Source organism: Erigeron canadensis, chromosome 3 (assembly GCF_010389155.1).
Source record: "Erigeron canadensis isolate Cc75 chromosome 3, C_canadensis_v1, whole genome shotgun sequence".
NCBI lineage: Eukaryota > Viridiplantae > Streptophyta > Magnoliopsida > Asterales > Asteraceae > Erigeron > Erigeron canadensis.
In genome coordinates, this window is record NC_057763.1 from 34263075 (window position 1) to 34289412 (window position 26338).

The following is a 26338-nucleotide window of genomic DNA, read 5'->3' on the forward strand; positions in this document are numbered from 1 at the left end:
TTTTTTTTGATTATTTCTTTAATAATATCATCATCAAAATTATAAAAACAACAATGTTGGAAGATACTATTATGGAAGAAAGAGAGGAACTTATGGTATCACTAAACCCCACAAAAACCCATGACCCGACCCGAAAATCCGGCTTGTTTCTAAAACCCACTTCTACTTTCACAAAGCTTGGGAAACCCCTTTACCCAAATCATTATTGTGAAAAAAAAAATCGTTCTTTAAGTGTTTCATTCAGTGGGTGGAGAACACAACAAAGGTGTGGGAAATGGAAAGAATGGGTTGATAGTATGCATGCTTTGCATAAGTCCACTTGGAAAAAAGCCGGAATTTACGAAGCCGTGTTGAATTCGTGTTACGAGATTAAGAAAGATGATAACTTGATTCTTGGGTTTGTTCAAAAATGGTGTGATGAGACTAAAAGTTTTGTGTTTAGCTGGGGAGAAGTTACGGTTACATTGGAAGATATGATGGTTATTGGTGGTTATTCTGTTTTGGGTGATTCTGTGGACTGTGCCATCGTAAACGAGGATTTGGTGAAGGTTTTAGAGAAACTGAATGAAGCAAGGACTGAGTTATCAAGATCTACAAGAAGAAGAGCTGATCCTTTTGGATGGATGAAGAAATTCAAAGATAGTGGAAGCGATATCGAGCATGAAGCATTTCTTATATCGTGGTTATGCAGGTTCGTTTTCCCTTCATCGACCATTGTGAAACATGTTCTCACCATCGGTATTCATTTAGCTCGAGGGGTTAAACTTGCTCTTGCACCTGCTGTTCTTGCTAGCATTTATAGAGATTTAAGCTTGTTAAAAGATAAAATGGTTGATTCTAAAGATTATGATCACAACCATGAGACTGCGGCTACTGTTTGCGCTCCTTTTCAATTTGTTCAAATTTGGATTTGGGAGAGATTTCCAAAGCTTAGGCCTAATCCTAGTTATAGTTGCATGCCAAGATTTGCTAAATGGGACAAGAAGTCGCCTGTAAAGGATGTTAGTTCATTTGTTGGTTCTGCATTGGAAGAATTTTGTTGGCAACCTTATGGTGAAGATATAATTGACCATTCGGTGTTGTCGAAGGTGTATCAAGATGTGGGAAAGTGGGTCAACGTTGATGTTTGTTTAGATGAAGGATTGGAGTCATGGGCTCGTTGTTTGAGAGTTTCTGAGTTAGTTGGCATGGATGGGAACTGTATGGAACAATATTTACCCCATAGAGTTGCAATGCAATTTGGGATGAACCAAGATGTTCCTGGTGATGTGGTCCGAGCCAATGAAACTTCTGAAATCGCCTGGAAATTTTACTCTCGTCCAGTTAAAGATGCTAAGTTGTACATTCCATCACGAGTTTCTGAACCTCATGTCACTGCTAGATACTTGGAATGGCGCAATAAGTCAACTGGCTCATGTAAATTGTTGCCTCAGCTGTGTGACGATGAAGGTATAAACTTGGTGGAAGATGAATCAAGAACAGAAGGTTCTGAAGATGCTATGGGTAATAACGATGGTGGTGGTGGTGGTTATGGTATTTATGACGACAATGATGATGCTGATGGTGGTGATGACGAAGATGACAAGATTAATGCATTAGGATCTAAACTTGAAGCAAGAATTGGTAAACTTGAGGAAGTATTTCAATATCTCAAAGCTAAAAAACAGAAGGTGATATAATTAGAATATTACCAGGGCATATAAGTTGGCTTAAATTCCACTAGTTACTCAGAAGCATGAAAATGCCAAGAAAAACTCATCTATGGAGATTACAAAGTCTCTTACTTTGTTTTTGTCTCTCTATATCTGTATGATTTTATCTATCTATATTATATATATGGTTTTCTTAACAAAGTCAACATGACAAGGTGACAAGTTCAACTCGTAAATCTTATGTATATTTGTGTTTCTATAGGGTGGTAATGTGTCTGGACTTAGATAGTTGTAAACTACCTGCAAATAGCACATTCTGGTAAAAATTGACAAGGCTGTAGCATTAAATGTTCAAAAACATACAATACATAGATATCAAATCAGAAAAAAAAAAAATATACTAGATACCGTGTAGCATTTTCTTGCAGTTTTACCGAACAAGATAAGCAAAAATGAAAAAACATATCCAATGTGACCTAGTGGTAAAATTTCATGATGGTCTCATAAGAATGATGGATGTGGGCGGCAAATTTGAGCGGCAGAGCAAATTGGTTCAAGGTAACATTGCTCTCTATGGATTGACATCTTATGGATAAACTGGATAAGAAATTGCCCTGGGTATGCCAATAGAGAAAGAGATTGGCATGGCATTTAATGGCGTGATTAGCATTCAAGAAAACACTCTGATTACTTTTTCTTTTTTTTTTGGACAATAGAAGGACATTATTCAAGCTGCCTCAAGTTTTGCACAGACAAATCGATTACCACTTCGTTTGCAAGATCAGATGCTTGCACATTTGTGCTTGAAGTTCAGAACTGATTCAGAGGGGCTTCAGCAACAAGAAAGTCTTGATTGCCTTCCAAAAGCCATTTGTTCTAGCATTTCTCATTTTCTTTTCTACTCTCTTTTAGATAAGGCCTACTTGTTTAAAGGCGTGTCCAATGACTTGCTTTTTCAGCTTGTATGATCTATAAAGATTTATTATGAGTGATCAAGTTTACTTTTTGGATTCAATGTTCTGTCTTCAAACTTATAACTGGAATTGCCATGTCTGAAGGTCTGGGAAATGCAATTAGAATATTTTCCACTGAAGGAAGATGTCATTTTGCAGAATGAAGCACCAACAGATTTCTATATACTTGATACTGGAGCAGTAGTGAGTCTTGAATTTCTTATATTTCTACGGGCTTAAACATAGTTATTACTATTATACTTACAAGTTATAGCTAATAATAAATTGGTACTTTCATGGTTAATTACTTGATCAGGAACTGCTGGTTATATAATATGGAACTGAACTGGCAAGACTTTAGTTAAATACAATAATTATACTAAATCATTACCTCTTAAGATAGTTGGATTACTGAAAAAAGCAACTATTGATGACTGCAGGTTGTTGGAGAAGCTAAAACCGGTCAGCGTTGTGGTGAAATTGGAGTTCTTTGCTACAGACTGCATCTCTTTACAGGCCGCGCCAAGAGGTTGAGCCAGTTACTTTGGTTGAACCATACCACATTTTTGAACATCATTCAGGCAAATGTTGGTGATGGGACCGTTATCATGAATAATCTTCTTAAGGTTTGTATACTATTCTATATGTTAAATATTCAACATATTACTAATTCTGATAGCACTTTTGTTGCTTGATGGAATAGCTCTTGGAAGGACATGAATGATCCACTTATGGAGAGAGTTCTGATGGACATAGAAAACATGTTGGCTCACGGTAGGATGCACTTGCCCGTGAGTTTATGTTTTGCCACACTTAGGGGTGACGATCTTTTACTAAAGATTGTTAAAACGAGGTCTTCATCCTAATGAATCTGACAACAATGGAAGAATGGCTATGGTATGCTTTATGTAGAAACCTTTTTTTTTTTACAATTACTTACAAAACTATCTTTATTTGAATGCATATCCTAATTAGTTATTTTAGTTTGGATTTTATAAACTTGCAGCACATAGCTAATAAAACCAAATCCAATAACTATTTTCAATCTAAGATTATAAACTTCCACATAATATAAGCCTTCATCTTGCTTCCCTTTTCTAGCTGATGCAGATCGATATCCCAAGCTGATGCCAGTTGCAACAAGAGTTGCTCTGGCACCATGTCTTCCCAATCCTCAGGAGGCTCAGTAGTTGAAACAGCCTCATCCAGATTCACCAAAATCTCCTTTTTCACTTCCATTGGAATTCCCACATTATCTGTTCCATTCTCTACAATCATATCAAGCAACTGTACACAAAAAAAGAAGAGAAGAGATAGAAATGAATCAAGAACCTGGTTAAGTTATGTATTTGTTTCAAATATACTTCTAATTTGTCTGATGATACTACTGTCCGTTTTGTTTTTTAGTTTAGAATCAGGTCACAAAGAAATGGATTTGCACAAGGTACTGGAATAAGCATAGTAATAGAATGGATCATTTTTTTTTATAGTATCATGTTTGGTGTGTTTATGCTGTACTTGTGTATGAAGGTATACCTGTTAGAAGCCAAGACAAGCAGATATCAAACACGTTTCGGTCCGGAAGAATCTGGGAAACGGCATGCAGAACTTCAATCCCTACCTCACTCGAGAGCTGGTCAATTACCGGGGCGTTCTGTCAATTAGCTTTAGAAGCAATAAATCATCCTCAGTAGACAAAACTTCAGCAAAATTCATAGCAGCATCACCCATCTGAAGTCCATCCATGGCATAAGTCCAAGATGTCCAAACCCGGTCCCGATCCTGCATATTCTTATCTCCCATTGCTTTATAGTATTGCAAACTCAAAGTAAAACTTTATTAAATATATATATTTATATATTTTTGTTAATGATAGTTATAAAAGTGTCAATAGTAAATTATTAGATCTGTATAATAAGTACTACTTCCGTTCCAAATGTTTTGTTCACCTTCTTTTTGTATAGATATATTTCAAAATAACTATCCATTTGTAAATTTTCACTAATGAAAAGTCATCTAAAAGATATATATCAAATATCATTTACGACACTATGTAATGATTTATTTCATTTTCAGAATATTTACGTTGTGTCATGGCCTCATGGGTAACCCTACCGAACCCAACACATTCAGCCATTCAGGCTTTAATACACTTTGCTTATTTCTGGTGTAAAGGACCTGACTTAGCCCGACTTGAACTTTATTAAACTCAAGTATATTTAATGATAAACCTCGAACTTTTCAAGGCTGCCACAAAACCCGACTCGGTCTAGATTTTTTCATAACTAATGGTAGCTAATAGTAATGGGTAATACGGTCTAATATCTATAATTTACCTTTTATGCTTGTAAATTTCCAAAAAATGCAATACATTTGGTCTTTTATACTTGTAATAAATGTCTTAATATGTACAAATTACAATAATAAATATTGTATTATTTACTATCTTTTAAAAGCAACTAAAAGTATGAGATATACTTTTTGAAAAAAATAGAGAGTGATATCCTAAGTTCCTCATACGAAAATTTTCCAACCATGTACACTTTACAAACAATAAATGTTTTACATTACTAGCACGGTACCATTAACAAAGTACAAATGAAGAAAAAAAAGAGATTGAGAGAGAGTTGTATGTGTAAATGGCTACAAATGAGAAAAAGAGAGTTTTTTTTAGGGTAGTTTGGACAGATTCTCATGTAACTTTTAAGATGAGACTATTCTTATTATTATGTAATATAGATATAGATACATTGTGTGACACTGTTATAAATATAAAATATAATAAAAGAAAAGTGAGTATGAGACTTTATGCATCCAATTTGGGTGAAAAGTACATAATATTTTGAATAAATGCGTAGGTCCACGATTTTTATAATTTAAAATATATATATATATATATATATATATATATATGTGTGTGTGTAAGACTTATGTTCTTACAGCCTATGGCCCGAGTTACAATGTGTTAAAAAGCTGGGCGCCAAATCAAATACTTACATTTTGGGTACCTAGAGAATTTTGGGATCAGTGACTCCATTTCAGCATTTCTTCTTCTCCAATCAAGGGTTTAGATATGTGACTTTCGAAAAAAAAATACAGTACAAGTTCTTTTTCATAAGGTAAACAGAACAAACCTTCTTCCTTCTTTATTCTTTCTATTTTTGAACAATAGTGCTGATAGTAGTTTGGTTACCATTTCTATATATATATATATATATATATAGGTAAGTAGATCCCTTTAAATTTCCATCACTTTTTTTTTTTTTGCTTATTTGTTTAATAATATCAATCATCAAACTTGCAAAAAACAACAATGTTGGTAGATACTAATATTATGGAAGAAAGGGAGGAACTTATGGTATCACTAAACCCCACTAAAACCCATGACCCGACCCGAAAATCTGGCTTGTTTCTAAAACCCACTTCTACTTTCACAAAGCTCGGAAAACCCTTTTACCCAAATCATTATTGTGAACAAAAAATGTGTTCTTTAAGGGTTTCATACAAAGGGTGGAAAATGCAAAGAAGGAGTGGGAGATGGAAAGAATGGGTTGATAGTATGCATTCCTTACATAAGTCCACTTGGAAAAAAGCCGGAATTTACGAAGCGGTGTTAAATTCGTGTTACAATATCAAGAAAGATGATAACTTGATTCTTGGGTTTGTTCAAAAATGGTGTGATGAGACTAAAAGTTTTGTGTTTAGTTGGGGAGAAGTTACAGTTACATTGGAAGATATGATGGTTATTGGTGGTTATTCTGTTTTGGGTGAATCTGTAGATCGTGTCATGGTTAATGAGGATTTGGAGAAGGTTTTAAAGAAACTGAATGAAGTAAGGACCGGCATAATGAAATCTAGTTCTAGAAGAGCTGATCCGTTTTTATGGATAAAGAAATTCAAAAAAAAGTGGCAGCGATGTCGAGCATGAAGCATTTCTTGTATCTTGGTTATGCAGGTTCGTTTTCCCTTCATCGACCATTGTAAAACATGCTCTCATCATTGCTATTCATTTAGCTCGAGGGGTTAAACTTGCTCTTGCACCTGCTGTTCTTGCTAGCATTTATAGAGATTTAGGCTTGCTAAAAGATAAAATGGTTGGTTCGAAAGACAATGACGAGACTGCGGCTATTGTTTGGGCTCCTTTTCAATTTGTTCAAATTTGGATTTGGGAGAGATTTCCAAAGCTTAGGCCTAATCCTAGTTATAGTTGCAGTCCGAGATTCGCTAAATGGGAGAAGAGGTTGCCTGTGAAGGATGTTAGTTCATTTGTTGGTTCTGCATTGGAAGAGTTTTGTTGGCAACCTTATGGTGAAGATATAATTGACCATTTGGTGTTGTCGAAGGTGTATCAAGATGTGGGAAAGTGGGTCAACGTTGATGTTTGTTTAGATGAAGGATTGGAGTCATGGGCTCGTTGTTTGAGAGTTTCTGAGTTAGTTGGGATGGATGGGAACTGTATGGAACAATATTTACCCCATAGAGTTGCAATGCAATTTGGGATGAACCAAGATGTTCCTGGTGATGTGGTCCGAGCCAATGAAACTCCTGAAATCGCCTGGAAATTTTACACTCGGCCAGTCAAAGATGTTAAGTTGTATTTGCCATCACGAGTCTCTGAATCTCATGTCACTGCTAGATACTTGAAGTGGCAGAATAAGTCAACTGGCTTATGTAAATTGTTGTCTCGTTTGCGTGACGATGAAGGTAAAATTTTTGTGAAAGATGAATTAAGAACAGAAGGATCTGAAGATGCTATGGGTAATAACGATGATGGTGATGATGGTGGCAATGGTTATGGTAGTTATGGCGACAATGATGATGCTGAAGGTGGTAGTTATGGTAGTTTGCGTGACGATGAAGATGACGAGCTTAATGCATTGGGATTGGAACTTGAAGCCAGAATTAGTAAACTTGAGGAATTATTTCAATATCTCAGAGCTAAAAAACAGAAGGTGATACAATTAGAATCTTACTAGGGCATATAAGTTGGCTTAAATTCCACTATTTGCTCAAAAGCCTGGAAATGCCAAGAAAAACTCATTTATGCAGACTGCAGAGTCTCTTACTTTGTTTTTGTTTATCTATATGACTATATCTGTATGACTGTATCTATCTATATCACATATATGGTTTTCTGAACAATGTCAACATGAAAGAAGGTGTTCTTTGTGTTTTTCTATTGGGTGGCAATGTGGCTGGACTTGAATGGTTACAAATTGAATTGACAAGGCCGTAGCATTAAATGTTTTTGAAAAATTAATGCATATATATTAGATCAGGAAAAGCTGGACATTGTAGAGCATTTTCTTGCAGCTCACCAAACAAGATAAGAAAAAAAGAAACACATCTCCAATGTGACTTAATGGTCAATTGGTAAGACATTACTTCCCATGAACTGACATCTTATGGCATGCCACATTGCCATTAGAAATCAGGTATATCGATGGAACATATTCATGTGAAGGGCGGTTTTGGATGGCATCCCTACAATGCAAGCATTACAGGCTCGAAATTTTATTTTTTTTTGAGATTCGATTTGCGTGTTGTGTGGCGATGGAACTAATTCGGTTGAACACTTGTTTTGTGAGTGTGGGGTGGCAGCTAGAGTTTGGCAGGCAATTTGGGATTGGTGCAATATGACACTAATTTATGTCTTTTCTATTAAAAATCTACTAGAAATGCATGACCAGTCCGACAAGCGTAGATGGGAGAAAGAGGCAATTAAAGGCATCATCATTATAAGCCGGAGCATTTGTAAGGCGAGGAATGACATCAAATTTAACAATGTTTCGGTTAATGTATGGGAATTACACAAAGTATTAAGTCGGTTGGGTATTTTTGGTTCAAAAATAGAACGAAACATAGAAGCCTCTCTTGACATCAGTGGCGGATTCAGACTTTTTTAAGAAGGGGGCCTAATTTGTTCTCCCTTTATTACTGAATTTGTTAATGCACATATGAAATATATATAAACTTATAAAGAAGTTGGGCCTTAAGTTTTTTTATGCACATGTCAAAGTGGAAAAAATTTACATTATTTAATTTTAGACAAAAAACACTCTAATTAAAGGGGTTATAATCTAGTCAAAATAGGTGTCACATTTCTTATGAAAAATATATTATCTAAACATATAGTAAAATCACAAGATATATCGGTATAGCGATAGTAGCTTTAATATATAAAAATTTTGCATGGTATATCGGCTAAAAATTTATTTATTTATTATTCTATGATAAAACTTAAAAATTTATTGTTGTTATGCAATGTATGATCTAGATATTTAAATTTAAAAAAAATTAACATAAAAGGGGTTACAACTTACAAGTAATGTAATAATGCCGTATATTCTATTCGAACAATAATAGACATATATGATAACACTATGCATTTTATTCCTAACAAATAATAACTTGGAAGTTCAGGGACTAAATTGAAACTTCAGATGTACAAAAAGGACTAAATGGATTAATACTAGAAAATAGTTCTACTTTATCTTCTACATCAAATAAAACCTCCGCTGCAGACATAATCTCAAAAACAGTCGCCGCCGGAACTTATTAGACTTAAAAAAAAATACTAACAAAAATGGGTTGAGGGTGGGGCGGTGACCCCCCTGTTTCTACACTGGATCCGCCACTGCTTGGTATGATTGGTGTAATTTTAAGTAGTTGTAAGTATTATATGTTTGTATATATACACTGTCGATGATTTACTTGGGTGAGTAAGAATATAAGATTCCCTTTTTAAAAAAGAAAAGGTATATCTATGGAAAGAGAGATTGACATGACATTTTATGTTGTGAACTTGTGATTGGTTATACATTACAAATTTTGAAGCTTTAACATCTTCCTAGCATTTGACAAGCATTTAATGCATCATTTGTCAATCATCTCCCATCATTTAACATGGTATAATGTTCAAAAAAATCATTTAACATGGTATGATTGATTGTTGTCGAGCCAGATTTTGGCATCTTGTCAACCACACGGTCCACATCCGTCACCCTAAGTCCCTAAGAGATTTGGGTTTGAACTTCATTAGGTAAACATCTTGAGATGACAATGAAAAGTCTAAGTCTAGGAACGGCCACGGGAATACCAATTAGGCAACATACATTGGAGTCAAAGACTCGACTTATCCTGGGTAGCTGTACCCCACTCTGATTACCTCCATTTTTCAAGATCAGGAAAATAACCACCCAGATAGAATAAATGAGCACATGACCAAAATCAACAAACCAATATCACATACAAAACTTTTTCACTACTCTTTACGCAATAAATGGAAATTCAAACCAAGGATACAAGCCTCATCTTGTTTGTTTCATCTACATCTGATGTCAAAGCTAATAAAACCAAATATAATCACTAATTTCAATCAAAGATTATAAACTTCCACATCAATATAAGCCTTCATCTTGCTTCACTTTTCTAGCTGATGCAGATCAATATCCCAGGCTGATGCCAGCTGCAACAAGAGCTGGTCTGGCACCATGCCTTCCCAGTCCTCAGGAGGCTCAATAGTTGAAGCGGCCTCATTCAGATTCACTAAAATCTCCTTTTTCACTTCTATTGGAATTCCCACATTATCTGTTCCATTCTCTACAATCATATCAAGCAACTGTAGACAAAATTGAGATACAAATGAATAACGAACCCTTTTTATTTCGGGGGGGGGTGGTTGTTACCTTAACATGACCCCTAATCTTTAACCAATAAAACAAAATGCTCATATTCTTCCCTATATATCACCATATCCCTCCCACCTTAAGTTGGCTATTTGTTGCAAATATACTTCTAAAGTGTCTATAATGATACTACTGTCCATTTTTTTTAGTTTAGAATCAGGTCACAAAATAATGGATTTGCACAGGATACTGGAATAACCATAATACTAGAATGGATCATTATATGTGAGTATCATGTTTGGTTGCTTATGGTGTACTTGTGTATGAAGGTATACCTGTTGAAGCCACGACAAGCAGATATCAAACACATTCTGGTCTGGAAGAAACTGGGCAACAGCATGCAGAACTTCAGTCCCTACCTCACTTGAAAGCTGGTCAATTACCGGGCCTGTTCTGTCCATTAGCTTCACAAGCAATAAATCATCCTCAGTAGACAAGACTTCAGCAAAAGCTGTATCAGCGTCACCCATCTGAAGTGCATCCATGGCATTAGTCCAAGATGTCCAAACTGGGTCCCGATCCTGCACATTCTCATCTCCCATTGCTTCTGCAGTCATTTCAGGAACCGCTACTCGCGCAGTCCGTACAGGCACATTGTCTTCACCTGCCACCCTAATCGCTTCCAATGTGGCTTCATCTTTTGAAGCTTGCCAAACACTCCTAGCCGAGGGGCCCTCCCCGAACCTAGCTGGGCCAGATCCTTTATCCCCCCAACCCCTTCTATTCACAGGTTCAGTTTCGTTTTCTGATTTAGGTGACCTGCCATCCATAGCCCTCCTTAAACCCATTTGCGGGTTTCTGCCATATGAATGGTAGTCCCAGCTTTCGGGACCATCTGCTCTCCAAGAAGATCCTCTACCCCTCATACTTGAACCCATGTAAGACATCGGGTCATCAGTCCTCCCTAATTTTGAATTAGGATAGTCAGAAAATCCGTTGTACTTTCCTAATGGTCTACCACTAGATTCCTCAAATCCCATCATATAATTTCCACCCCTTCGACTATTACCCGCTAATGATAGATCACGTGCCATGTCTTCAACTACTCGCTCCAGACCCCGCACTCTGTTTTCCAAAGTCAACATGCCATCGTGAGATCCACCCATGAAATCCTGCAATAGCAAAAACCTTGTAACAGAAGGACATGCAAATTAAAGGTGGCAATCTGCATCTCATTTGTATGGAAATGGGTCAATTCAAGTTGAAAATTATTGTTCACAGGTCAAGAAGATGCCAGTAAAATTTCACTTGAGATAAAACTAGCCAAAGGGGTCAAGAAAGGTTTATAGTGTCTTCAGATGCTTACAATCTCTATCGTTTTATTTGAAACAGATTACATGTTTGTTTTACTTATATAGTTTAGTATTTAGTAATCATAATTAATATATTATTATTTCTATAAATTTCAAACAATAAACAAAAAAGTATGCGCGGTCCAGCCACAACTAAACCGTTAGACCGGTACATGGAATTATCCTTCTTGCCTCTCTAGGTAAAATGAACTCACATACCTGCAACATATTCATGAGATGAGCCTGTTGTTTCTCAAGTTGCAGTAAGTGCCGCTGGATAGCCAACAAATTTCCTTTATTGCTCCTGGATCCCTCCCTTTGACTCAGGTCATTCATATCTTCAAATTCTCGCCTTCTAGAAGGACCACTGATTCCTCGGTCTAATCTTTGGTAGCTCTCTTTTGACTGTGACCCGGCATCTGCATCATTGTGGCCAGATTCTTCTCCATTTTGCTCATTAGAGGACTTCACAAATCTACGAGGGACAACCACTTCAACTTCACCAGAAACCCGTCTTTCAAGTCTTTGAAAGAACTCGGGGTTTAGTTCTTTATCACACAAAGCAGGTGCTTTCTTTTTCAAGATTCCAACAGCCTTCTCAGGTATGTTACTACCCTCAGGTTCATTATTCTTTGGCGGGGCCTCTGTTTTTTGTTCATCTAACGTGGCTGGTACTGAATCTTCACCAACTAACGAATAACAAACATGAGCACATGTGGTAAAATGGGTGGGTTGGGCAGGTTCAGTAACAGATCGAAATGGGTTCGTATCAAAACATATAACTTTTGTACAGGTCAGTTGGTTGACAATACATTAGTCATAACAAAATACAAAAAAAAGGCCATATTTGTTAAATATGATCATTGACACTTTTTATTACAGTAGTAATCTAACTTCATAAAGAAAATGATATAAGAGGATGCCTCCATTCAAATACACTTATAAACTTGGGGCGGCTTTTAACCTGTTTGGGTCTGATTGACCCATAACCTCTTTAGCTATTTCTTTTTGTTACAATTTCCAAATCGAACAATTATAAAAATAAATGGGTCCAAACAGCCACTTCCACAAATCATTAAAAACATAAAATAATAACAATACACTTTATGCTCAGTTGCTCACCTTGAACAGGTGCTTTTTGATCGCCAGAACCTCCTGCAAGACCTTGCCATTGTTGCAAAGCTTCAACTATACTTTCTCTTGCCGGTTTTATCTGTAAAAAAACTAAAAGTTTAGTGTTGTTGACTGTCGAGTTGACTTCTTTAAGATCTCAAGCGTAGAATTTATAAGCTAACCTTATCAAAGCGGCAAGCCTCAAGAGCAGTTATAGTTGGGCCTGTTTTTCCTGTTATCAAGTTGCTAGAATGCAGAACCAAGGCAATCAATGCATCAGCAGCTGCCTTTCGAGTTGCCCAATCAGAATTGCTAAGACAGTCATGTATGCTTTGAAGCAGTGGCTCCAAAAATTGTGGAGAAATAGCACCAACCTGCAACAAGTATATACAAAGTTTTTATTTGCATATTGTGCCAATTCCTCCCCAAATTACTTAAATACAACATCCATATTAAAATCACACAAACCATCTCCCTCCAAGGACCAGTAAATGGAACCTTAAATTTGACATTGCTGAGCTATAGAATTTCCTTCTAACAAAGATTTACACATCTTATGACCTGAAGGCAAAGTCATGCAGTATGATTACAAGTATATGCTTACACTTAGAAAATGTTCAAGGAAAAAAAATTGAAAACTTGAAATATGTATCCTTGTTATACCCTTAAATTACAAACTTCGTTTTCGTTGGTATAAAACTGATTACCCAAAAATTTGAATACTTGACCCCTAAAACTCTTTCCTAATCGTGAAATGCCATATCGATAAAACATTTAAATTGATACGGCTAAGCCACATTCTCCCTCCTAATTAATATTTTCACATGCTATAAGTTCATAACCTAAAGACAAACTCACATGGTATGATTTCAAGTACATCCTACAGATAGAAAATTTCAGATGCACTCTCAAACTAATAACGTTACATTCGCATATAAACATATATGCTATGATTAACTAGCTAAATTGGCATGGCTAAGTGCTAATGACTTGAATATTTTGGCATGGCTAAAATCTAATTACCCTTCTAACAAAATACTTACACATACTATAAACATAAGGCAAACTCACATCATACAATTTCAATTAAATACTTACTGTTGGGCGACAATAATAATATACGAACTAGAAACAGAAAAGTAAAAGACAGGGATTTTAAAGTGTTTGTGTAATCAGTTCAATCCACACACAAGATTCAAATATATCTTATTCGACTTATGAATAGTTATAACCACATTACTCCTTGAGAGTCAAGGAACCCTGACAAGTTGGGCACTCAGCCTGTTCCGTCTACTTATCCTATAAGAAACCGCACCAGGTTCGGCTATTTCCCAATACGAGCCAGGCTATAGTTACATCCGTATCCACGATATAATGCAAAGTCATACTCTATTTTCTATAACTTATAAGAACATAACATTTACAAAAAATGTCACAAAACAAAATAGAATCACAATTGCATATATCAACCAAACCTGAGAAAGACTAGAAACCACGTGCAAAAGTGCAGCTTTAGCCAAGAAATTCGGGTTATTAAGATACTTGCAAATTCTCCCACAAAGTTTTTGAAAAGCCGAAACAGGCGGGTCAGAAGCCATTTCAACCATCTTAGCTAAACACATTGCAGAGCCAGCTTGCACCACTTTATTCTGATCATTCAAACCTTCAAACAAAGGCCTAACAAACAAAGTAACAGCAACAAGCCCATTTTCACCTTTCAAATACAAACGAGAAAGCTGACCAATTGCATCACCACACGTGTCTCTAACACCTGAATCAGAATCTTTAAGCCTTTTAACAACATGGGCAATAATTTTAGTCAAATGGGTCGACGCAGATTCAGTATGGGCAGCACATAAGTAACATAAAAGCCTTAAAGACTCTTTCTTGACGGCGGGTTTGTTGGAATCTGAGGCGGCGCCGTCATAAAGGGAGTTAAGGGTCAATGTGATTCCATCTGGGGTTAGTGTTTGGATGATTTTTTCAAGATCTTCAATGGCGATTTGGTGTGTGTCTCTGTCTGAAAGCTTGGAAAGTGAAGTCAAGATTCTGTGTTTTAACTCAATCATGGCAATATGTGATGGTAAAGATGATGGCTTTGTTGAAGATTGCGGGGATAAATTTGATGGGGGTTTCCTGGATTTCAATGATTTTGTTGACATTGTGTTTGGATTTTGAGATTTTGTAAGTTTTTTGAAGAATGGTGGTGTGTTTCAAGATTCACGAATTTAGTTCAAAAATGGTGTTTCTAAATTTGAGTTACAAAAATGGTGGTGTTTCAAGATTTGTAGAAGAAGGGGGGTGGGAAAAGGTGAAGAAAATGGGATGAAGATCTGGGAAATTGAAACCTCATAGAGCTATAGCTTTGTTTAATTATTGTTAAAAATATATAAAAATAGATATAATGCACATATACCACGTAGTAGAGGAGTAGTGTAGCTTAGTTTAGCTTTTTTTTTTTTTTAAATTAACTTTTATTCACAAACTGCCTACATCAACAAGTCGTGATGAGGCTCCTTACAAGTAATATTTACATCAACTTGAAATTACACCAATCGTCCCACGTAAGTGAATGGAACTTGGTTCTATTCCTATATCATAAAAAGCCTAAAGTCTTCACATCTTAAAAAATCTTCTCGACGTGAACCTTCCCATTATCAAACTTCTTCTCATTCCGAGCCAACCATAAGCACCAACAAGTGGTAAAAGATAATACCTTGTAATCCTGAAGCCAATTTTTTCTCCAACCTAGCATTAGAATGCACTTCGAACAGGTCTTTAACGATGAACAAGAATATAGGTTGGATGCCACACCAAGATGAAACCTTCTGCCAAATTTCCATACTAACTTCACAAGAACATAAAAGGTGATTGACGTCCTCCTCCTCCTTCTCACATAAGGCACAAAGAAGCGAATTAAAGCGGCACTTTCTGTCTCTAAGAGCAAGCATAGTAGGAATACGTTCCAAGCCAATCCTCCACATAAGGATATTACATTTTTTAGGAGCCCATTTAGACCAAGAAAACACAAATTTGTTGTTACTATCTATTCCGTCCCTTAGCCAATCTTTCATTATGCTTAGTTTAGCTAGTTTATTAACTTGTGAACATAAATAATTTTTGTTGATAATATTTAATAATTGTTTATTATATAAAAATATTAATTTTATTTTATAAGTGATTTTTTAAAACGGTGGACACATTTGCCTTTATATGGTCATGGGTAATTTCCTCATGTAAAGACTAAGGTTGTTTCTATCATTTAAATATAAGTTGGAAGCAACATTTTACTTAAATAAAAATTACATTGTTTATATTTTAATCTTCTTCGTATAACGTTAAATTTTGGAATTCAAAACCCCTATAAAAAAGCACTAAATATTAGTTACTTTAGGTATTTTTTAAATTAATATTTCAACTTAAAAGTTACAAAATTTATGTTACCTTGATGATTAAATAAAGTAATTATTTAAATAATGATGTTTGATGAAATATTTGAGTTAGATATACGCATATTTTATGTTGTTTTTTTTTATAAAGATGCACTATTTGTAATGACATTGACAGATTTACAACAAAGGATAATGGTTAGATTTAATCTTTTAAGATGACTTACGTTAACTTCATATGTTAAAAACCTTTCACATCTTTCCACTTAAAGGTATTTTGGTTATTGGGTCATTTTTCACATCCTATCTAAAAGTTTTTTCTTGTAAAAACCTATCATGACTTCAAAGTGATGTGATACATCAAGTTTTTTTTTTAAGAACCCTGTTCGAGATAAAACTTTATAAGAAAAAATGTATAAAAATAATGAATGATTCATACATATATATCATTCAGAAAAAGCAATGAAAGGATAGGTTTCACAACAACTTAACCAGATTCAAAGGATGGTATTATTATATAAATAAAGTTATAAAGTCTCATCAATAGCGCAAGGTGCGACTAAACGAAATAACTTTCACCTGTTAGGAGTCATTTGCAAGGGTGGATTTATTGGAGGTTTTTCGAAAGTCATGAACTTCATCTTAGTCTTGCGTATAATTTAGGAATATGAGCAAGAGTAGGATAAAATGTCGCTGTAAAAAAATATATGATAAAGAAAAACAATTTTTGTTGTTGTAAGTTGCGATTCATGAGTTGTACCATATGATATGATACGACCACACGGGTAATATAAACATCTCGCAACAATTAATTTGTATCCACGCGTACTCGCTTTAAAAGGATCCTTTTTTATAATGTTGATTATATATATGTATATAAGGCTTGTGTCGGTTTACATGTGTGCCTTTTTTTTTTTTTTTTGCAAAACTAGTCCTTGTTGTTAAATGCTTTTGCAATAATAATCTCCATCGTTAAAAAAAAATTAAAATCTTTAACAAGCGCTAACAAGTGTCATGTTTCGTTTGGGTGTTTAACGAAAATTACAATAACGGCTGCAAATCTGGTCCTTTTTTCTAACAGTAAAATGGGTCCTTTTTTCTCTAAAGGGTGTTAACCATTGTTAGATACTATTTGAGTGTTTAATGAGACTTACATAAGCTGATAGATCAATGTGTTGGTGATCTATTGGTAAGGTCTTAGACTTTGGGAAAATCCACCGAGATTTGAGTTCCATTTTCTACAATTATAGAGGCGGATTATTAGGGGTTTTTTCAAGAGTCTTGGGTTTTATCTCAGATATGTTTGGTTCGAGCTCCACATAGTGCCAAATTGAATGTCATTGTGGTATCTCAAACCGAAATCCGAACCGATACATTCGGTTTTTAGAAAACCAAAACCATTAGATTCGGTTTTTCTTCGGTTCGGTTTTGTCGGTTTTCCGGTTCGGTTTGGATCGGTTTCGTTTTTTTTATTATTTTTTAAATTTCTTTGTTTATTATGTTATAAATTTAAGTTTCAATCGTTGAGAAAAAAAATGATACAGTGACTAAAATATAAAGATGTTTTTTATTAACTAATTATATTTTTTAGGTGTTAAAATTGGTATAACTTTTATAAACTAAATTGTTTTTATTGTACGTTTTCATTTAAATTATAAAATTTATATAGATTTGTACACTAAAAAGACAAAAAATTTAAATAATATTAATACATTTACAAATTATAATTAATAAATATAAATGTATTATGATATATAGGAAAGTTATTTTTACAACAACGCTTTACAAGAGTGGTGACGGTGGTCGGAAAATCACCACCACTTCCCTTCACAGCCTCAACCACTAGCCACCCCATTTTTACCGTAACAACCCTTCACCGCCACTACTTCCCTTCGCAACACCCCTTTTTTCCACCCTGCTCTTTTTTCGACCACCCATTCTAGATTTATATGTAGATGTAAGATTTAGATCAAAAGTTTGTAAACACAAAATTTAGATTTAGTTTAGGTCAGTGCATTTGTGGTTGTAATTTGTTGACTTAGTATATGCAGTGGGTTTGAATTTGGGTTTTGTATTGAATTGGATTTTTTATGTGTAGATTTATCTATGTATGTAGGTGCTTGAATGTACTGTATATTGGGTCTGCAAAAGGAAGAATAAGAATGAAAGAAGAATAAAACAAACTGTTAAAACAAACTGATTCGCAGCAGCTCCAGGTGCAAAATTATGTTTTTACCCTTCACATGCAAGTCACGTGAAAGGGGGGGGTGTTTAACGAATGCGTGACGGCGTTGGGGTATGATTTGCGTAATTTCGAAAGGAAAGGTATAAAACCAGGAATATGAGTCAAACGTGAGATACCATTTCAGTAATTAACTCTAAATATAAATTACATAAAAATATATTAGGTTCGGTTTCTTGACATATGAAACCGAAACCCGAACCGATCCGTTCGGTTTTTAGAAAACAAACACCAAACCAATGGATTTTGTTCAGTTTTTGATTTTTTTATTCAATTTTGTTGTTTTTTTCGGTTTTTGGTTTTCCGATTCAGTTTTTGCTCGCTCCTGGTTTCTATTAGCAATATCTAGTATATCGATAGATAGATTTATGGATTTATCAAAAAGTAAAGTTTGATAAAATAAAACGAAATAAAATTTGGCGCAAAAAATCCGGAAGCTTACCTGTCACACTCACACACACACACAAAAGAGCTGGACCATCTTTGTCGACGGTGGTTAATCAGTCACCGGAGAAAATGTCTTACCACCACGCTACCACCGCCACCGGAAAACCACCAATCTCATCGCACTCTTCCCCAATATCATTTAGGCATCTTTCTCTCTCTAGGGTTTGATGTTGATTAATAATTGATTTTGATAATTCATTTTGGTGTGTATGATGTTTTCCATACACCAAGAATGGTAGTTAACATATAACTTTTATTCTATATTATCCGGTTTATAGATGGTTTATGTAAGTTATTATTAAATATGCTGAAATGATTTGAATAATTTGATGCAAATTGATATTCTCGGAAATAGATTAGTGACAATGTGATTAGTGTATGTTAAACTTAGTTATATTGTCGTTTAGAATTAGGCGTTTGCTAAACGCATCCCTTAGGTTATCGTTAAAGTGCAGTAATATGTTGTACGTAATGGTTGAAAATTATTTCTAGTAGCGGTTATTTTTAATTTTTTATACACTTGACAAATTATTGCGTGTTAACGATTGTGAAATAGGTAAAGTTAAAGTTGAATTGTGAAAACGATGCTGTTCATATAAGATTTGGATATAGGCGCCTTTACGCACATAATGTGAATGTGTATAAGAAGTTCAATAAGTGATGAGAAATAGTTTAATAACAATGTGCATATCAACTGTTAGAGTGTTTAGATAATATCGATTAGTATTAGTTTCGGTATGGTTAGCAGCCTGAATGTATATACGGGCATAGGGTTTTACCAGCCTAATACAGTTATCCTTGTCGGTTTTCACAAATTAATAGTATCAACTATGTGTATATCTATTTTGGGAGAGGTTGAATGTTTTGAACTCGGTTTGGAGTTTTTAAGGATGATGACTAGAACTAGATATTTTTCACCAGAAGTGCACATAAAGTTTGTCGTATGGTAAAGAAAAGGTGAGAATGAATAATTTGTTACCGCTTTGAGTGTTCCAGCAAACAAGCACTTTAGCCTTTTAGTCGTTACCGGCAACATGAAAACTCTTCAATTCAGACCAAATATATTAGGCTTGTATACAACTACTATCGTTCTCCTAGCGTAAGCAAATAAGTATCTGCCGTATATGTACTGAAAACGATCTATACCTAGAAATTTATTAGTCATATTGGTTTTTTTTACCAAGTTAAAATGGATGTGGATTCCGAACATATTGAGAAAAGGCAGGTAATACACTAAACTCTACAACAGAGTGTTTCTAACAGAGAAATGGCGGTGGTAAATTTGTAGGAAAATTGTAGCGACATCTATATGACTATTGATTTTATATCTGAAAATATACAATAATTTTGAGCATATGTTGAATTTGAAACTCTTTGTGCTATTTAACTTGATGCCTTCTATTTCATTTGCAGTCTCAGTTGTTGTTAAATTTGTAACTTTTGTCTCCTTGTACAGGAAAGCTCCAACGAATAAAACATTCAAGTGTTCTCTTGAGTTACCAAAACCAATATCAACAAAGGATGCAGCTAAACTTGTTGTATCTGGCCTTGCTGTCTCCTTGTTACTTCTGTCCCCAACAAACCAGGTTGGTAGCTTGTATTTTCATACTTGAAAGTTTGTACTAACCGAAATGTCTATCTATGTTTTAATTAGATTATTACATCTCTGGTTCCATGAAAAACGAAATGGGGACACATGTAGTTGAAAGACGTAGTTATCAGCCTATTGGGCTATTGTTCAGCTACTAGCCACGGTTTGTAGGTTTGATGCTTGAAACGAATAGAGTGTGTGGTTTGACCATTTCAAATAAAATAAATGGTTAATTATCAACTAGATGTGGGACAACGGAAGGATCAGGCGAGGTAAGTTAGGTTACAGGTCATAAGGGTAATCACTTGGTACATGTCAAGAAACATTGGGTTGAGTTAAATTAGACAGTAAACCACTCTTTGTCTTGTCGAGAACTGATATATCCCCCTAACTTTTTCTTTTAATTATCCTCCTACCATCACATTATCATTTTATCTTTTTTTTGAGTCAGATATGATTACAAAAATACATTACTGCGATAATAATCTGAAATTTTGAGCAAAAATGTTTAAGGATGTTTTGTGCATCATATATACACTATAGGCAACCTTCGACACCCTAATTATTTCTTTTTTTACCCATTTGACACAATAGATATGATGTATAACCTGGATCAACTCACACATAAGAATTTAGTTAAAATTGTCAACTCTACTATTAATTCAAATGTTTAAATACCTTTTAATAAAGGATGCTTTAAGAGAATCATGTGAACCTAAATGAATATGTCAGTTAACAGTTACAACAGGTAAGCAAGTATTTTCAGATTAAAATAGCTACTAAAAAGGAAACTTTGTATTTTCATGGATACATTAAGAACAAGGAACATTAAATGGACACCGCATTTGCAGGTCATGGCGACAGAACTTCCACATAATAACTTATGCCAAATTGCCAGTGCCACCAACAATTTGCCAACCCTTCCTATTGATGAGGAGGGTACAAATATGATGATGATGAGAGGTATGACAGCAAGAAACTTTGATCCTGTAAGATATTCCGGTCGATGGTTTGAAGTTGCTTCGCGTAAACGTGGATTTGCTGGTCAAGGTCAAGAAGATTGTCATTGCACCCAGGTAGAGTTTGAGGGCAATTTTGGATGTTAGAGAGTTATATGTTTATATGATTCTGTAAGATTCACATTGCAGGGAGTATATACAGTCGATACAGCCGCTCCAGCCATCCAGGTAGATACCTTTTGTGTACATGGAGGGCCTGATGGTTATATCACTGGTATACGGGGTAGGGTTCAGTGCCTTTCAGAGGGAGATAAGGATAAAACTGAAACAGACCTGGAAAGAGAAGAGATGATTAAAGAAAAGTGCTATCTTCGGTTCCCCACGTTGCCCTTTATTCCCAAATTACCTTATGATGTGATTGATACCGATTATGACAATTTCGCCATTGTTTCGGGAGCAAAAGACAAGGGCTTTGTTCAGGTACACCTAATGAAATGCACTTATATGAAACTTAGAATGTCACATTTGTTAATCTTTACAATGGTGATAATAGAGCTTTCTCTTTGTCACATCATGAAAAACTACCCGATGCCCAAAATCATGTGTTGTTTGACTATCTACTTTCCTATAGTTTTGTTGCTTGCTAGGATCAGGCCGATCAGCCTCATTAACAAGACAGTCGGCCCTCACATATCCTTGTCTATAACCTATGTCCAACAGTGCAAGTATCTGGGAAGATAATTTGTGTTTTCTTCATACATGTGCTCATATGTCAACTAGGTTTAGCTTATTATAGATACAATTTAAAGGTTTTGAATCACTTTCCGTACCATGTATGTTCACTTTTTTGTAAATAGTGGGTGGTGATATTGACTCTGTATTTATTATCCATCGATTTGGGTCGTATTTTATCTCATGAAATGAATCAGCAGAAATAGCTAGAAATTGGTGGGGAGATGTTAAATGGGTTGAACGGGTAAGTAGTCCAAAATCTTTTTAAATGCATCTAAACTCCTAAATCGTTATTGTTCACGGATTTATATCCTTGTTGTATTAATATCTTCTCTGTTATCATATACATAAATAACAAGGATTAGTGGCTCAATCTGACCTGACCTATTAGCCAACTTTGATATGCTATTACCTGCAAACCTTGCTCTAGTAATTATCTTTATATTCGTCTTTAAATGTTAGGTTGTATAAATAAGGGCTCATTTCATTTGGTATTTATATATTCGACAGATAGTATCAACACCTATACACCCGTTGCCAAATCGAACCTTACCAATTTTATTGACTCAAAAGTGTTCATTTTTAATTTACTTTAAGGGTTATACACTGAACCATAATATGACTTGGTGGTTCAATGTATACTTATGTTTACATGTTTAATGTTTTTGATCAGATATACTCAAGGACACCAAATCCAGGGACAGAATTTATTGAGAAGTACAAATCTGTGTTGGCAGACTATGGTTATGATGCAAGCCAAATTAAGGACACCCCACAAGACTGTGAGGTTTCTGATAGCCGATTAGCTGCAATGATGTCGATGAACGGAATGCAGCAAGCTTTAACAAATCAATTTCCTGATCTTGAACTCAAATCTTCTGTTAAGTTTGATCCCTTCACAAGTGTATTTGAAACCTTGAAGAAACTTGTGCAGCTATATTTCAAGTAATTTTAAAGTGTCCCTTTTGGTGTTAGAATATGTGGAATGGACAAACACCTGTGTACAGCCAAAATTTCACTTAATCAAAGTTTTGTTTTTGGTAATTTATAGAAGTAATTTACAGTCATTTTGTTTGTCTTAACATCAGTAGTAGTTTAATGGGTTATTGGTTGTTTAATCACTTGTATTTTTTTTTTTTGAAAAGTAATCACTTGTATTTTAATATAGTTTCTCTCAAAGATCTCATTACTATAATTCTTCTATTTTTTCGTTTAAACAAAATATATGAGAGAGTGTTATTTGCTATTTTTGGGAATTTGCCAACCATAGTCTTCATGGCTATAGATAGTTAACATTAAACCAAATATTATACATAAAAATAATCATTCCTTAAAAATACAAGGCAAAGAAAAAACTTGTTCATGTTTTTTCAATAGTCATGGTGGTCTATTGGTAAGATATTTGTATCTTGAGTTTCCCATCAGGGTTTCAGCCTTCGTAGGGTGGTATTTTCGAGCATTTTTATGAATCTTGGGTTTCATTCTAATCTTCGAGTTAAATTAATATTCCAGTCAGCTTATGATAAAGAGTAGGATAATTTGCTGTAAAAAAAGGCATGTCGATATTATTAGTGATGTAGCACCACTTCCTTGTTCGTCAAAAATTCATGAATGGACAAGAAAGTGATCGTGCGCGCTACACAAAAGAACAAAATCAAAGCCAAATGACAACATATATTGGCTTCATGTTCATAAACTCCACATGACATGTTTTCAGATCTTTCCAATGATTTTTCTTTCACATTAGAAACTTGACATTATATCTATAATATATCCATAGTAAAGAACAAGCAAGTAGAGAAAAAAGAAATACAACCCATTTATCCCAACACGAATCTTTTAACATATAAAAAAAAGTAGAAACTTTTGTCATCTGTCTACTGATACATCTTGTTGACTCATTGAAGGTTGACTTTGCACCCTTGACCTTTAGAAAGCTTAAGGTGAGTTTCTCAGGACAGTGTTGACATAAACCGGTAAATGGATGAGATCGTTCAGTATTTAGAAATGTGATACTTTTGACACAGATCTACGTAGGCCTGACCTCGTTATTCCGAAGAACGCTTCCAAACCTTTCCCTGGTCGCCCAAAGATGGACAAGTTTTCACATACTTCCAATGATTTTCTTTCGACAAAGGAAACTTTGAAATGTGCATACACAATGAACAAGCAAGTAATCAACAAAAAGTTTTCAATCCCATCACTCCCATACTAGGAATATTGTATACGATAAACCATATTTAAGAGGTGAAATGTTTGTCATCTGTGTATTAATAATACATCTTTGCGAATCCATTGCAGCTTTACTTTACGCCATTGGCTTCAGAAAGCTTGGAGAAAGTAAGTTTCTTCAGTTTATTTGTTATGGGATTTGCCCACATTTTATCAGGAACTCCACATTTTACATCCACTATCTCAACCATGCAAGATCCCTTCTTGTCATTCCTTTTACGGTTAGGAGTTCCACTTCCATTTCCATTTCCATCTACAGATACACTGTCCGAATGAAGAAAAGGATTCCTGCTATCTCTTCTAGCATGCTGGTGTTTGGCTTTATGCGAAACGCTGGCGGGTTTTTCAGCGATCACGTTCCCAATATTGTTGCTGCTACTGCTGGAACTAGTACTTGCTTCATCTGCTTGAACGTTTGTTTTGGAATTGGTGACTGTAGCAAGATCATTAATTTCCCAGGCTCTTTTTGGAGATTTCATTGTGAATGGAACTGCTCTTGGAGATGCAACTTTAGCCGACTGCATTTCCCTTGACATTAATGCGTTGATGGTGCCAGTGGTTCCAACTTTTATGGAACCACCACCACCCCTGATGGCTTCCAGCGTCTGAACCATGATTTGTTGTCTATCTTGATCACTCTCGACTTTTTGAAACTTTTGAAATCCTGGACTATGTGCTAAACCATATCAAGTATAAGAAAACAAGACTACAAGTATTTAAGAAAGACTAGTACCCAATTCGTCCTAAAAACAGGTCTTTGCTAATCAAATGGGTTGCTTTTAACTTTAAAATTATCATGGATTCTAAAAGTTTTGAAAGCTAAAAAGGAGTAATGACCATTCTTGCTAGGGATCAAGTAAGCAAGGACCTATATCACATCTTTATTCATTAACATATCATAGATAAATAGGACCACAATCTAAAAGTGTTAAAAGACCAACATGTATAAAGCTGTATAGCATGTAAGGTTTCATTTAAATAGTGCATTCAAATTAATTTCCATCTTAAATCTCTAGGCTTTTTTCTAATAACTGTCTCCAAAAAGTTTGTTTTCCAAACTAGCACTAGTACATTTCAAATTCAATTCCACAAAAGGTCACTTATCTTAAAAAAAGTTGTATTTCAATATATAAGTATCATAGTTACCAAAATTTCATGACAATATGATAATTACTCACTTTTAAACAACAACACTACTCAATCTTTCCATTGACAGAATATGGAAAGATGAAATGTAATTGATTTAATCCCTACCTAAAGATATAAAAACAGCTTTCAGTACTCAGTAATCTAAAAAACCATGCTAAAATGAATAAACAATAAACTCAAGTTGGAAAAACAAAGTTATTGGCCTTTTGAAATTTCAATAAGCCTCTTAACCAAAAAAATAAGGCAATATATACAAATATATATAAACTACATACTCAACTAAATGTGTGTGAATGTTCACACAACATTATAAGATCTAGCATGAAAATATAATCACTTAAACTCCAAAACAAACTATAACAAGATACAAAACTAAACAAATAACAATGATAACCAATCTCGTCAAAGTCAAATACGAAAGAACACGATACAAAACTCATGAACTTACCCAAGATCAAGAAAGCTTCAAAGTCCAAAATGAAGATTTGATTCTAGTAAAAGTGTAGAAAATCACTTCAAGTTCTTGATATAAACAAGTGAACAAGATATACAGTGTATGTATGTAGTGTAGTGTATCTAGACTAGAGGTTTTTGGTACTTTAGTCCTTGGTTACAGTGTATGTAATATTTTGTATATATATTCGATAGACAAGATCCGGCGTAAAGTATTAAATTTACCGTATGGGAAATCACAAAACATAAAGGTCCACAATGCATACACCAAATTCAAAATACATTTATAAAACTAAATTTGCATTGTGTTTATGTCCCATCTTTCTTATTCTTTGACTGAGAGTTGCTACTTCATACCTATATTATTTATTATTTATTTTAATAATAAATAATGCCACTAGCTAGATATAATAAAATAGTAATATAAATATGTTGATAAAAACGGA

General features: G+C 34.8%; 5 protein-coding genes and 1 pseudogene across 8 annotated transcripts; 4 read left to right on the plus strand and 2 right to left on the minus strand.

The window, feature by feature from the left end:
- Positions 1-71: 71 nt before the first annotated feature.
- On the plus strand, positions 72-1759 carry LOC122591988 (serine/threonine-protein phosphatase 7 long form homolog). The gene has a single exon (XM_043764205.1). It carries the CDS (start codon positions 72-74, stop codon positions 1677-1679), a length of 1608 nt encoding a protein of 535 aa, XP_043620140.1. The 3' UTR covers positions 1680-1759.
- Positions 1760-3756: 1997 nt separating this feature from the next.
- LOC122590663 lies at positions 3757-4405 on the plus strand. The gene is made up of 2 exons (XM_043762839.1): positions 3757-4049; positions 4136-4405. The coding sequence occupies exons 1-2, from the start codon at positions 3765-3767 to the stop codon at positions 4268-4270; spliced, it is 420 nt and encodes a 139-aa protein (XP_043618774.1). The 5' UTR covers positions 3757-3764; the 3' UTR covers positions 4271-4405.
- Positions 4406-5939: 1534 nt separating this feature from the next.
- On the plus strand, positions 5940-7581 carry LOC122591989 (annotated as a pseudogene).
- Positions 7582-9849: 2268 nt separating this feature from the next.
- LOC122592880 (microtubule-associated protein TORTIFOLIA1) lies at positions 9850-15059 on the minus strand. Of its 2 annotated transcripts, none has more exons than XM_043765204.1 (6): positions 14174-15059; positions 12881-13072; positions 12708-12798; positions 11805-12265; positions 10569-11405; positions 9850-10226 (listed from the first exon to the last, which is right to left on the minus strand). In XM_043765204.1, the coding sequence occupies exons 1-6, from the start codon at positions 14858-14860 to the stop codon at positions 10029-10031; spliced, it is 2466 nt and encodes an 821-aa protein (XP_043621139.1). In that variant the 5' UTR covers positions 14861-15059; the 3' UTR covers positions 9850-10028. The 2 variants fall into 2 exon arrangements, with proteins under 2 accessions (XP_043621139.1, XP_043621138.1); XM_043765203.1 differs by having other exon boundaries at positions 11805-12274.
- A 3662-nt stretch (positions 15060-18721) lies between these two features.
- On the plus strand, positions 18722-23102 carry LOC122593684 (chloroplastic lipocalin). The gene is made up of 5 exons (XM_043766124.1): positions 18722-18919; positions 20233-20362; positions 21219-21443; positions 21516-21806; positions 22732-23102. Exons 1-5 carry the CDS (start codon positions 18846-18848, stop codon positions 23005-23007), a joined length of 996 nt encoding a protein of 331 aa, XP_043622059.1. The 5' UTR covers positions 18722-18845; the 3' UTR covers positions 23008-23102.
- A 597-nt stretch (positions 23103-23699) lies between these two features.
- LOC122592860 lies at positions 23700-26099 on the minus strand. 3 transcript variants are annotated; one of them, XM_043765179.1, is made up of 2 exons: positions 25888-26099; positions 23700-24954 (listed from the first exon to the last, which is right to left on the minus strand). In XM_043765179.1, the coding sequence occupies exon 2, from the start codon at positions 24902-24904 to the stop codon at positions 24362-24364; it is 543 nt and encodes a 180-aa protein (XP_043621114.1). In that variant the 5' UTR covers positions 24905-24954; positions 25888-26099; the 3' UTR covers positions 23700-24361. The 3 variants fall into 3 exon arrangements, with proteins under 3 accessions (XP_043621114.1, XP_043621113.1, XP_043621112.1); XM_043765178.1 differs by having other exon boundaries at positions 23700-24959; XM_043765177.1 differs by having other exon boundaries at positions 23700-24966; positions 25888-26098.
- Between the last annotated feature and the right edge of the window lie 239 nt (positions 26100-26338).

Bases quoted from the DNA above. Each gene is read 5' to 3' on its own strand.
- LOC122592860 (XM_043765179.1), bottom strand. From the start codon at position 24,904: ATGGTTCAGACGCTGGAAGCCATCAGGGGTGGTGGTGGTTCCATAAAA.
- LOC122591988 (XM_043764205.1), top strand. From the start codon at position 72: ATGGAAGAAAGAGAGGAACTTATGGTATCACTAAACCCCACAAAAACC.
- LOC122590663 (XM_043762839.1), top strand. From the start codon at position 3,765: ATGTCTTCCCAATCCTCAGGAGGCTCAGTAGTTGAAACAGCCTCATCC. The intron at 4,050-4,135 runs GTACTGGAATAA...TTGTGTATGAAG, and splicing joins AAGAAATGGATTTGCACAAG to GTATACCTGTTAGAAGCCAA.
- LOC122593684 (XM_043766124.1), top strand. From the start codon at position 18,846: ATGTCTTACCACCACGCTACCACCGCCACCGGAAAACCACCAATCTCA. The intron at 20,363-21,218 runs GTTGGTAGCTTG...CCGCATTTGCAG, and splicing joins TTCTGTCCCCAACAAACCAG to GTCATGGCGACAGAACTTCC. The intron at 21,807-22,731 runs GTACACCTAATG...GTTTTTGATCAG, and splicing joins AAGACAAGGGCTTTGTTCAG to ATATACTCAAGGACACCAAA.
- LOC122592880 (XM_043765203.1), bottom strand. From the start codon at position 14,860: ATGTCAACAAAATCATTGAAATCCAGGAAACCCCCATCAAATTTATCC. The intron at 13,073-14,173 runs GTTTGGTTGATA...TACTTGTTGCAG, and splicing joins TGGTTTCTAGTCTTTCTCAG to GTTGGTGCTATTTCTCCACA. The intron at 12,275-12,707 runs GTGAGCAACTGA...GTTATTCGTTAG, and splicing joins TCAAAAAGCACCTGTTCAAG to TTGGTGAAGATTCAGTACCA.